This window comes from Salvia hispanica, chromosome 2, assembly GCF_029641045.1.
Source record: "Salvia hispanica isolate PSC_SH4W2 chromosome 2, Shi_PSC_v1, whole genome shotgun sequence".
Taxonomy (NCBI): Eukaryota; Viridiplantae; Streptophyta; class Magnoliopsida; order Lamiales; family Lamiaceae; genus Salvia; species Salvia hispanica.
The window spans coordinates 12940106-12952874 of record NC_142693.1 but is presented as its reverse complement, the minus strand read 5'-3'; the positions used below and the strand labels follow the sequence as shown (position 1 = coordinate 12952874).

The window sequence follows — 12769 nt, the reverse complement described above, 5'->3', positions numbered from 1 at the left end:
CCGATGGGCCGGCCCAATTGACATCCCTATTTGCAGGTATTTATAGTGCTAATAAAAAGTGCATCACATTGGCGATATGATACATGTACCAGGAACGAACCGGGCCTTTCACTATTTCCCAACGCGCTTGAAGCACACCGAATCCTCGCTCCACGTCCTTCCGGACAGACTCTTGCCGCTGTGCAAAAAGGCTCTCTTCGGATCCGTTGACAACTTAGTTTCCTTGTATTGAATTTCGCAACAATCAACTTTCCCTTGAGGGCTAACATTTTTGTTGATCACGTCTGACTCCTTCTCTATGCCATCATTCTGATTTGGTTCAAAAACATCCTCGTTGGCCGCAACCATATTGGTCATGGTCACTTTGCTTACAACCACGCGTTGATCACGATTATATCCTTCCTCAAGTCAACACTCAATATTATAGATGAAATAAAATAATACTCTCTCTGTCCCAAAGAGTATGAACTATTTCCTTTTTCATCCGTCCCTAAAGAATATGAACTTTATAATTTTGAAAAATTCAAACAACTGCCCCCTACACATCATTTTATTTACAACTTATTCCATTACCATTAACACTTATATCATTATAATAATGTGGACACCACTCTCCACTAACATTATTTCCACTACCCTTTCTCTCTCTCTTTTTTATTTTTCCCCTTATTTGTTAAAATCTGTGCCGAACCCAAAGTTCATACTCTTTAGAGATGGAAGGAATAGCAATAAAAAATATCAACACAGTGTCAATGGTTGATGTTATATTAACACTATACTATGATAGTATATGGACACCAATTACATATGAAACTTTCCATATTTAATACTAGGAAACTTTCCATAAAATGAGCAGATGGAGCCCGTTTATAAAATGTCTATACAATTATTCAAACCCCAATGATCACTAATGTTCTAGACATATATTAAAGAAATTAAACTATTTCAAAATACTACATATAACCATCGCTTATAGAATAAGTATTTTGCTTTGTCTAATACTCCCTCCGTCCATAAGATGATCCACTTCATTTTTAGTTTGTTCCAATCAAGATGATTCATTACTAAAAATAGAAATACTTTTGTCTCTATTTTATTCCCTCTCTCTTACTTTATTCTCTCCACCTAACACACAAAATAAAATTGCATAAAATCTCACGTCGCCCAAGAAAGAAATCATCTTCGTTAAGACGGAGGGAGTAACTGACATATATATTCTAGTACCACTCTTCTTAAATTTTCCACCAATTTTTATTCCATTTTAGCCTCAGAGAAAAAAAGAAATTCCCCAAAGCACATATAAGTTAATGGGTCGATTAGACCCGCTTGATATATGTTGGCTGCATTATGGTGGAGGAATGGGCCAATCGTTGATGAAGTCATTAATTTCTGACTTAACTGGGCCATTGAACAGTTAAAGCCTAAAAATTACTATTCACTCGTTTCCATAAAAATAAAGACACGTATCATTTTGAGATGTCCCATAAAATTTTTATTATAATTCCACCACTTTTGATAACTCCTTTCTCTCTAATAAGGGGGACCACATATTCTACTACCAATACTATAATTATTATTATTATTTTTTTCTCTTTTACTTTATCAATTATACATTAATTCTTGTGTCGTCCTAAATGCCATATTTTTGTGGGACTACTTTTATTTCCTCTATTTCTTCGTTTAAGATATAATAAAAATATCAATAAATAAATTTTGTTATCTCATACTCCTATATGTTACATATCCATATTTGGAAATTGCATTTTATTATAAGAAAAAATAATACAATTGTCAGAAGTGGGATTTGAACCCACGCCCTCGTAAGAGGACCAGAACTTGAGTCTGGCGCCTTAGACCACTCGGCCATCCTGACAACGATGTTACTCTCTCTGCTTCATTATTAATCTTTATGAACTTAAATATCAATTGGTTTCAAACACAAAACAGTTCAAAGTTAATATTATGGGACCTCCATTATTCATTAGTACTACGCTACATGATAACAATCCCCAGTTTGCATCGTTTGTCGTCAAGAGAAGTCTAGATAATTAAATTTGCTTGTACATACATATAGGATACATAAACATAGAATTAATATGCACCTCACAAGAGTCTACATATTGCTCTAGCTGAGCTTGTAGTTAGTTTTAAAATTCCATTAAAATAAGTCATCATCTGGTAAATTAGCCACCAACTCTTCCAAGTTGAGTTTCATCACCCATTGTAAGGCAGCCTGCAAGAAATATAATTTCACCAAATTGATTACCACATAGAAAATTATACACCTATTCGAAGTTGCATTTCTACTTAAAGAACATTTATGGGGTCCGAGGTTTCAATTTTCAAATTTACGTTCACAAAATAAAATAATCAACACTCAAATAGTATATATATCCCATAGTATAATGAAGATGAAACATTATTTACGGTAACAACTTAATTATAGTGAGAGTTAGATAAACTAACCCAAGCTTAAGGGATGTATCCGAGCTGTCATAATCTTGTGGAGGGCCGAAGGAGTTGCCAGCGTTCGTGAAGGACTCAGACGACTGCCCTTCCTCGTACATTATAGTATCCGACTCTGCAGTTATCGCCGCTCTCCTTGCCCCATTATTTGTTAAATCTATCACCTAATTTACAAAGTAGTAATTTGATCAAAAAATCGATGTGTGCGTGAGAGAGAGAGAGAGAGAGAGAGATACTACAGAGTTGAGTTCACAACCTGCAGCTGTAGTCGTTTGTTCTCTTCCAAGAGCTGCATTCCCTGCATCATCAAAACATAAGTAACAAAATGTGTTGACTTATTCTCCTTAAAATCCAAGTGCTTGTATAACATAACAAAATGTCATCAATTTATACCTTTTCTTGAAGTTGACTGATCTCATTCATGATTTTCTCACCCTGCCAAATACCAAAAGGTATTAACTATATTTGATCAATATCTCATCTTCAAATCTATGTTGAAAGAAATAAAAAAGATTGATTTATTTATTTCACCTTCTTATCAATGACGCGGCTTAGGCCAAGTTCAAGTGACTTCTCCAGCTGCTGCAGCTCTTGAATAGTTAATCCGTGAAGATCTTCGCCTCTCATGCGCCTTTATCCAAAACAAAAATAACGGTTAAAATTCACACAAATGGATAATTCTTGAAATTGTACTAATAAAAGTAGTAGATTGTAAATTACCTAAGCTGATTGGTTCTGTCAGCCACTTCTTTGTTTAGCCTGGCATGGTTGCTATCCTCTACTAGCTACATGACATGTATTATATTACTTGCTTTTTCATTAAAACCTAAGTTGTGTGTGAAATAGCAAGAAAAAGAGAGTAAGTACCTGCAGCTCGAGGGAAGGCTGCTCCAACTTGTTAAGGTTTTTGGCGTGCAAATTATGCCTTCCGAGTATCTCCTTCATACTTCATAATCCAAAAAAAGAAACACAAATTTGAATAACATTAATACTAGAATAAACTATAATGCATAGGATTTGTTAGGAGAGTAAAATGAGATATTGACTTTGCTTTGCACAATAAAATTTAGTACAAAGAAAGGAAAATTACACATTTTGTGCCCTTGGATCGAGTGGACAAACAGTTAGAAATAGCTTTGTATGCAGAGGAGCAAAAGAAGGGATCACAGTTTGCTTATGATTAGCTAGTTGGTGAGACAATAACTACCAAGGCGATGATCCATGAAGTGCGAGTATGAGTGTAATTATTGGAGGCCATCATATCAAAACACCAAAAAAATATTGAACATACATTTCTTAGATTTTAATTTTTCTACATAGCTCATATATCTTCTGCAGTAATTAGCAAACTGTATGTAATATTTCTTAAGTTTAATTTTTTTTTTTAAAAGGGTAAATTCATTTTACTACATATATCTAAAAACCTTCAATTTTATCTATTGGTTTATTAAAATGAAAAAATGTTTGATTGTTCACCAAATATCTCTGATAACATATTTATCAAAGGAATTTTATAAACTCATTAATATATACTCCTATATTCAAGCTGGTCTTGGAAACTATTTCAAAAATATGATATGATCCAACGTGGTCCAACCTGATGAATTAGAACTATCTAGTAGTTATATTACTATAAATAGTAATATACCAAAATATCAATTGTATACAATAACACAGAAGTAACAAGTTACGTATACTAGCTGGTAATATCAATTAAAACAGTAAGAAGAGTAAGATAGTTAGCTAGGGTGATGCATAAGTATGATTAACCTCAAACTGAAGAAACGTCATCTTAATTTCCTAATGACTATACTATTTAAAGAAGTAATTATTTTCTTTATAATATTTCTTTGACAAGGAGTTCATAAATTACTAAAACACGAATAGATCGAATTTTTTTGCCATTTTCAGACGACTAAATCCTACCCCCATCAAACACAGACAATGATCTTATTTTTTTCATTTCTATACCCCTCACTAAAATATAAACATAGCAGATATGATATTTTTAAGTGAAAATCTGCAAACCTATTAATGATGCAGTGATATCATTACATGGGATTTGATGAAAGAACAGTGCATGTAATAATATTGTAAAATCAAAGTGAGACAAACAATAAAAAAACATAAAATATTCCAACACTAGACTCCCAAGAAAAAACCACGGCCACTAAATTTGAGTTTTATTTATGCAAGGTAACAGTAGAATCACAAATATTCAACCACAAAAATGAACAAAAATAAATAAATAAAAAAGAGGTAGAGAGAGAGACCTGGAGCTAGAATACTCAAAAAGCTTTCCGGTGGAAGAGAAGATGATGAGGGCAACATCGGCGTCGCAGAGGACTGAGAGCTCTTCAGCCTTCTTGAAAAGGCCTCTTCTTCTCTTGGAGAAGGTGACTTGCCTTGCCGTCACGTTGTCGATTTTCTTGATTTGAATCTTCTCTCTTGCCATAATTAATTTCTATTCTAAACAACACACGGAATAAACCAGCATACAAATAGAGAAACGGATCTATCTATGCTTATGCTTATTATTATTATTCAGGGTTTCTAGAAATGGTGGGGAGGAGAGAGAAAGGCGGCATTTTGCTATTTTTAGAGGGGAATATGAGAACTAAAGATAAACCCTAAAGGAAACGATCGAGAAAAAGGGATATGCGAGAGAGAGAGAGATGAGAAAGACACGCACCTCCTCGTTAAGGCGCCATCGTTTGATTATACATTACAGATCCATATAGAGAGAGAGAGGGGCCCGGTCGGAAATATGATAAAGTGGGAGATATAAAGAAGAAACGAGAGATGATATTGGTTGCCAGGGAATTTACTGCTTTTACCAAATTGGGGAGATTGGAGTGTGTGTATCTCTCTCTTTTTTCTCTCTACTATTTTTCAGCTGGAAAGTAGTACTGTTCATGTTTGGGTATTGGGTTTTTGGGGAAACCCAAAACCTATTTTGTTGGTTGAAAAGTCACCAATCACTTAATGCAACATTGTGCTATTGGACAGAAAGAGAGATAGGGGACTTGTCTAATTTTTGCTATAACTATATACTATGAATTTTATTAATCTATTCATATAGCGTGTGTTAATTGAGTTGCTTCTTTTGAATATACTTTCACCACGTGTTATTAGGAGTCTCATTTCATAGCTGAATAAGTTTTAAGAAATGTTAACAAAAATTAGTGGAAAAAAGGTGGTGGAATATAAGTCTAAATTATATATATGGAATATTAGTTTTAAATAAAATATGGGTAGAATAAATTAGTGGAATATGAAACCCTATTACCATTTATGGTAAAAGTGAACCGGGACTCATTCGCGGACAGAAGAAAATAGAAAAACGGTACTCCTATTCGCGGACATAGAGAGAGTAAATTTAGCCAATATTATTTAGTTATGTAAAAGAGATTAATAGTAAAATATATTAAATGATACTCCCTCCGTCTCATAGAAATAAATTATTTGGGATTGACACGGGTTTTAATGTATAATTTGTAAAGTAAGAGAGAATGAGAAAAAATAGTTGAAATAGTGTAGTGGAGATAGTGGGGCCCAAATGATAAAGTAAAAGGGTAGAAGAAAAATGTTGTCATAAGAGCATCCACAATGGCGGCGAGCGGGCCGGCTAGCCGATTTCCGGCGCTGGTCGGTCCGCTTGCCGAACCATTGTGGCCGGCTAGCGCCAAATCGGCGAGAAAATAGGCGAGCGCTGGTCGATTTCGCGTCGCTGGCCGATGCGCACGCCGATTGGCTCGCCGCCATTGTAGGCTGGCGATCGGTCTGCTGTGTATTTTATTTTATTTTTATTTTTATTTTCGAAACACTATATATACGCGATTTGAACGTCATTTTCATTTGCACCACTTGTTTTAACGAGTTTTCTCTCTCTCCGAATTTCTGTACAAGAGCAATATCACGAAATGGAGAACAACAACGACTCTCCTCCAGTGACGAGCGGGTCTCAAACTCCCACGGTACCCGTTGGAGGTGGATGGGGACCGATGGGTGGGTACTACAATATGTACCAATGGCAGCAGATGATGGTCGCGATAGCAGCCGGGGGTAGTGGGATGTCGGGCGGGCAGATGATGCCGGGGTGGGGGCCAGGATGGCAGGGGATGCAGCCCGCCGGGATTCAGGGGATGCTGGGGGTGCAGCCGGGGGGACAATGTCTATCGCCCCAGTCTTGACTTTTTGACTGCGTCATCCCACACATTGACCCCAGTAGAGACTCAATTCACTGGAGATGACACTTTCTCCCTAGAGGAGTTGTTGGTACCGGGAATTCGATACGAAGACACTCCCATTCATACAGAGGGAGTAGGTCAGGGGCGGGGTCGGAGCGCACCGAAGAAGAAGAAGGGCAAAAAGGTGGTAAGCGAGTCGTCGCAGCCGACTGATGACGACAGTGTACAGAGGAATTGGACGGATGATGAGAACGTCGCGCTGTCCAAGGCTTGGGTGTCTGTTTGTGATGATCCCCTCGTTTCGAACAATTAGAGGATTGTCAACATGTGAGCTAAAATTGCAGCAGCCTACAAGAGGAATAGCCCGCATGGGAAGGCATACAACGGGGAGGAGTGCCAGAAGGGGTGGAAGCGAATCAGGGCTGCGGTCTCCCGATTTGCGGGCTTGTACACCAACGCCCTCCGCATGAAGACCAGTGGCCAGACTGACGAGGGCTGCACGAGGATATCGGAGAGAGCATTCCCCGTGCTGGGGCTGTACAAGGAATTCACCTATTGGAACTACTATCTGGTGCTGATGGATTTCGAGAAGTTTCGGGTGGGTTTCGATGCTGGCTGGCCGAAGAAGCAGCGGCTGGACCTCGCCGGTGACCACAGCAGCAGCGGTGGCTCCCACGAGCTCCCAGACGATGTTCAAGAGTTCTCGAATCCTCCATCCTTCGCTCGCCGCACTCACCCGGTTGGTCAGAGGAGGGCGCAACGGACAGCCATGGGAGGCGCCCGGGGGTCCGAGGAGGTCCAGTCGGCATCTCCCAAGTGGCAAGTCGCCAGCCGAGCTCGTCCGTATCTGGCGTCAAGCGACGCAGCTGAGAATGCATAAGATCATAGGTGAATGGAGGGCGGCAACTGACCCCGTGGAGAAGAGGTTTCTTCATGATCTCCTCTAGAGTATGCAGGTCGATTTGGCGGCCGCTGCGGCAGAGGCGGGGGGCTCAGATGCGGCCTCGCATGCGGAAGATTTGGGGGTCCCGGGTAGCGGTGAGGAGTAGAGTTAGGCAAGGGCTCGTGTGTGGAAGCTCGGTTTTTTTTTATTATGTAATTTTTTTAATTAATGCACTTTTTTTATTTAAATGAAATTAATGAATTTTCCCGTATATGCGTCGTAAATTTAATTACGTATTTTGTGTTTATTTCCGTAAATTTAGTTGTTTTTAAATTTTGATTGTTGTGGCTAGCCTATTGCTTGTCCTGATGATGTGGCAGGAGGAGTTTGTGGCTAGCCTATAGCTGACCTATGGCTAGCCTAAACTCATTGTGGATGCTCTAAATGGATATGGATTTTTTCTATGGGACAGATAAAAAAAACATGACCTATTTCTATGAGACGGAGGGAGTACAATTAATTCGTTTTTTTGGAGACTTCGCCGGAACTAAGAGCACTACTAGAGTATATCTCGTCCTGCTACGCTCAGTGCATTGTTTTAAGACAATTATTTGGTACGTTTTGAGTGCCAAAGTTGCATTACATGTCCATTATTTGCATATTTTATCTATTTTGAAATTTTAACGTGTTTTGGGAGAAATGTGCAAAATAGAGCCTAAAAAGATAGCAAAAAGTCGAAGTTAGAAGTCTAGAGCTTTCGAGCCATGGAGCGCTGGCCGCCATTGACCGCTGTCCATGTAGCGGTGTGCTTCGAAAATTTGGACTGAAAAGAAGATTACGCCAAGTGACCGCTGGAGTGTGCGCAACAACCGCTGATATGAGTCCAGAAGCTACGGGGTGCTGGCCAGCGACCGCTGGGAAACGCGGCGCACAGAAATTGCCCTGTTTTCTCTCCAAGACATACCATACTATGCTGAAGAATTGCCATATCATTGTACACGACTTCAAGGCTGTAAATACCCCCTAAAGTTTCATCAAATGAACCTTTTGTTGCACATTACACGAGAGAATAATATTTGAGAGTTCCTTCAGTTGTTCATCATTGTTCAAGGAGAAGATAAGGCTACAAGATTCAACATTTGGGTTTTATTATCTTAGTACTTATGTTTTGTATGTTTTTCCTAAACTATTGGTTTAGTGTAATTCTCCATGAGTGGCTAAATTCATAGAAGATGTGTTAGTAATGACTTTGGTTTATACAGTTTTTAATTATTTAATATCCGTTTTGTTCATTACTTGCTTCAAATCTAAGTGTGAGATAATGCTTCATGTTTGAGTGACACATTCTATGATGATTTATTGACTTGCAAAGTAATCAAGAGAGGATTTGCATATTAGAAGAGCTTAGTTGACACTACAATTATTTCCCTTTAAAACGGTACTTTTAATTTAGAGCGAGAACAGTAGAAGTCTTAGGTGCTTTTGGGAGTTGCAAATCTAGGATTGACGACCCACTTTGCGCCGCATGGAAAATATTTTTGTGACTCGTTCTAGTAAAGTATGAACTGTGTTAGGGTATTGTAGTTGGAACTTGTATAAATCATACCTGTGAAAGCACATCCCTAGAATTCCCTTATCTCATCTGTTACACCTGTATGCCTTATCTGCGATTATTTACTTCTTTTGTTTAATTTTCAAAGTTTTTAGTTTTCAAAATCAAAACCTTTTTGTTTTTCTAAATAATGAAAGAAACTTAGTAAGTGATACGCTCGGATTTTGCACTATTTTAAGGCCATTATTTGGTCCGTTTTTTATGTCAAAGTCACTTTACACGTCCATTATTTGCATATTTTGTCTATTTTGGTATTTTTACGTGTTTTGTGAGAAATGTGCATAAATGAGCCGAAAAAGGGAGCCAAAACGCCGAGTTTTGGAATCTGGAGTCAGACTCAGACGGCGACCGGTGACCGCCGCGGATTTGTGCGGCGACCGCCGACCGCCGCGGATTTGTGCGGCGACCGCCGGCGCCCGGCGGGCAGATCAATGCAGCGGTCCGCCGCGGAAAAATGAGCTTGGAAGAGAAGTCTCGTCCGGCGACCGCCGGAAGATGTGCGGCGGTCCGCCGCCGAGGGAACAGACTCTCTGGACTCCAACGCGGCGACCGCTGGCCAAGGTGCGGCGGCCCGCCGGAGAAAGCGGCGAATCCGAGAAGCCCTAGATTTGAGCCCAGTTTTACCATATTTTGGAGATTTTTTCCTTCTACAACAAGGCATGGCGTTCCCCTATAAATAAGACCTCAAGCTTCATCAAAAGGAGAGAACTTCTAATTGCAAAATACTTCATAGAGATCAAGACCTAGAGTACTTCATTGGTGCAAGGAGTTGGAGAAGGATTTCAAGAACATCAAGAACAACAAGGATTCAACCCACGGGTTTTATTTGCTTTAGTTTTATGTTCAAATTGTCTTCCCTTCAATCTATGTTTTTAGCTTATTCAATTATGTGTAACTAAACTCATAGGATTCTAGGGATGTGTTAGTAACGACTTTGGTTATACAAATTCCTTTTTCTATCTAATATCTGTTTTGTTTTTACTTTGTTTCTTCCCTAAGTAGTTTTGATGCTGCATGATTGAGTGACACAATCGTGTATGATTTAATATAACTTGCTTCATAACTGTGACAGAGTTCTAGCGAGTTAGATTCACTTAGTAGACACTACATTTAGCTTCCCTTAAAACGGCACTGTTAATTGAGAGTGAGGACTTTTCAAGGGTCTTAGGAGCTTTTTGGAATTACGTGTTAGGATTGACAACCCTAATCTTGTAATCAACATTTGTATCGCATGAGCATAAGCTAGGTGACTCGTCCTTTCAAAGTATAAATTGTGCTAGGGTATTGTAGTTGGAATTTTGTATAACCATAACTGTGAACACGCATCCCTAGGATTCCCTTATTTCTATCGTCTTTCTCTGTGTTTTATCTGCTTTTAGTTGATCTATGCTTTCCATTGTTTTTAGTTTTTCAAAAGTTTTCAAAACCCAATCGTTTTTCCAGATAGTACTTGAGTCTTAGTAGAGGATAGACACTTTGTGTTCGTCTTCCCCATGTTCGATATCCGGTACTAACCTTTAGCTATACTATATATACTCTGTATACTTGCAGGTTTATTTAGTGCTAATAAAAAGTGCATCAGTAAGAGATAGTCAATTTGTGATCATTTCTCTTGTATTTGATATATGGTACTAACCATTAGCTATATTAGATCTACTTTGTATACTTGCATGTTTATTTAGTACTAACAAAAAGTGCATCACCTGCGGAAACTAGACTTCTCGACTCAATAATTTTTTATGATTTATAGTTCCGATTTATATTATTTCCTTTCCGTTGATTTCATTGTACTTTTCATTCTTTTTTTTATTGCATTAAATCCGATAAATCTATTTATTAACCAAGGAAGTAAAAGAAAATTAAACTTAATGCTTATTGTTTGTCAATTGTTTTTAACTTATTATTCCCCTTATTCCACAAGAGCATGAACTCTTTTCTATTTAGTGTGTTTCACAAGATTATGCATTTTTAAATTTTAGAAAAAAAAATTCTTTTTGATAAGATGGAACTCATTCTCGACTAACAATACTTTAACTATTTATTTTTCTATCTTATTTTTATTTTAATAATTATATATTACTCCCTTCATCCACGATTAAGAGTCTTATTTCTAAATGGCGCGTGTTTTAAGAAATGTTAAGAAAAGTGAGTAGAAGAAAGTTAGTGGAATAGGAGTCCCACTTGTATATATTAGTTTTAAATGATATGCGAGTGAAATGCGTTAGTGGAATGTGGGATCTCATTTACCATTTATGATAATTATGAACCGAGACTCTTATTCGTGGACAGACAAAAATGAAAAAACGAAACTCTTATTTATGGACGGAGGGAGTAAAATTTATGTCCATCTAAAAGTACATGCTCTTGCTGAACGAAGTGTAAACGAATTTAAACTAGGGGAAGTTTTGTCTCATCATTTCACACTATCAGTCCGTTAAAAACTGATCTATTACTTTCTTTATTCACTATAATCAATAGTAATTCTATTTGTTTTATTCGTCCAAGAGTTTTCCAATTTTCAGTTTTAAAAAGCTCCTATTTTAGTAAGTATCATATTTTTCTATTTGGGATATCACATTCTTTAAATGACATATTTTTTAAATAAAATATCAGTTTTTCTATTTTATTTTCAGTCTTATTTTATTTTTTCTTCATTTAATTAATAAAAAAATAGTGCATAAAATTTTATGCAAAATAAGAAATATTTCACTTATTGTAAAACAAAAGAGTAATTTTTCTTCGTAGAAACAAAACTTATTTTCTCTAATAATCTCACCGTCTCAAGTAGTTGAATTATATTCTATTTTTAGTTGTCCCCTAATACAGTTAAGTCATTTTTATTTATGAAAAATACCACATTTAATCTTTCTATACTTAATTCTCTTTCATATTTTACTCCGTCTTCAATTATTCGTTTAATTATTTTTTATACTTTAATCTATCTTCATTTAATAAATTTTTCTTTGTTCTTGCTTTATTTTCATTCTGTTTTATTTGCTTTTATTTATTATTTTATTTCATATATATCCTCTCTGTCCCAAAGAAGATGATCCATTCCTTGTACGGCACAAGAATTTACGCAACTTTATTGTGTATGCAAATGGAGACAGTTAAGTAAGAGAGAAGAAATAAAGCTGGGATAAAGGTGTTTCCATTTTTAGAAATGAGTCATCTTAGTTTCACAAACCAAAAATGAAAATGATCATCTTCAATGGGACGGAGGGAGTACTTTATTTTCAGTTTATTTTAATTAGTTAAATAGGAGTATTATATTTTTTTAGGACATCCACAACGCTCCGGGCCAGACCACATCTAGGGTCCAGCTCGGGCCATGGTGCATTGCATGTAGGGGAGGCTGGGTCTGGGCCACGATTGGAGCCGACGGAGGGGCCTGAGGACGCATCCCGTTGCGGTCCATCCCGGCGTTTACGGGCACTCGGCCCGAACCCGAACCCTTTTTTTAAATCGAATTTTTTTACCTATTTATATCAATTTCACATCATTTCCATTCTTCCTCAATTTCGCTTGTGTCCTCTCTATTATTCATTTAAATTCGGTTTGTATGCAGTGGTTTAACAGCGACTAACAACAGATGAACGAATTTATCGCGTCCAACAA

At 37.4% G+C, this 12769-nt stretch overlaps 1 protein-coding gene and 1 non-coding gene across 3 annotated transcripts; both read right to left on the bottom strand.

Annotated features, from left to right (window-relative positions):
- Positions 1-1789: 1789 nt before the first annotated feature.
- Positions 1790-1873, bottom strand: TRNAL-CAA (transfer RNA leucine (anticodon CAA)). The gene has a single exon. It is a non-coding gene; the product is annotated as a tRNA-Leu (tRNA).
- Positions 1874-2022: 149 nt separating this feature from the next.
- On the bottom strand, positions 2023-5462 carry LOC125206573 (MADS-box protein SVP-like). Of its 2 annotated transcripts, none has more exons than XM_048105826.2 (9): positions 5159-5462; positions 4740-4935; positions 3334-3412; positions 3187-3251; positions 2998-3097; positions 2860-2901; positions 2723-2764; positions 2467-2630; positions 2023-2233 (listed from the first exon to the last, which is right to left on the bottom strand). In XM_048105826.2, the coding sequence occupies exons 2-9, from the start codon at positions 4919-4921 to the stop codon at positions 2215-2217; spliced, it is 693 nt and encodes a 230-aa protein (XP_047961783.1). In that variant the 5' UTR covers positions 4922-4935; positions 5159-5462; the 3' UTR covers positions 2023-2214. The 2 variants fall into 2 exon arrangements, with proteins under 2 accessions (XP_047961783.1, XP_047961778.1); XM_048105821.2 differs by having other exon boundaries at positions 4740-4930; positions 5159-5461.
- Positions 5463-12769: the final 7307 nt, after the last annotated feature.

Bases quoted from the DNA above. Each gene is read 5' to 3' on its own strand.
- LOC125206573 (XM_048105826.2), bottom strand. From the start codon at position 4,921: ATGGCAAGAGAGAAGATTCAAATCAAGAAAATCGACAACGTGACGGCA. The intron at 3,252-3,333 runs GTACTTACTCTC...CATGTCATGTAG, and splicing joins AGCCTTCCCTCGAGCTGCAG to CTAGTAGAGGATAGCAACCA. The intron at 2,631-2,722 runs GTTGTGAACTCA...TTTGTAAATTAG, and splicing joins ACAAACGACTACAGCTGCAG to GTGATAGATTTAACAAATAA.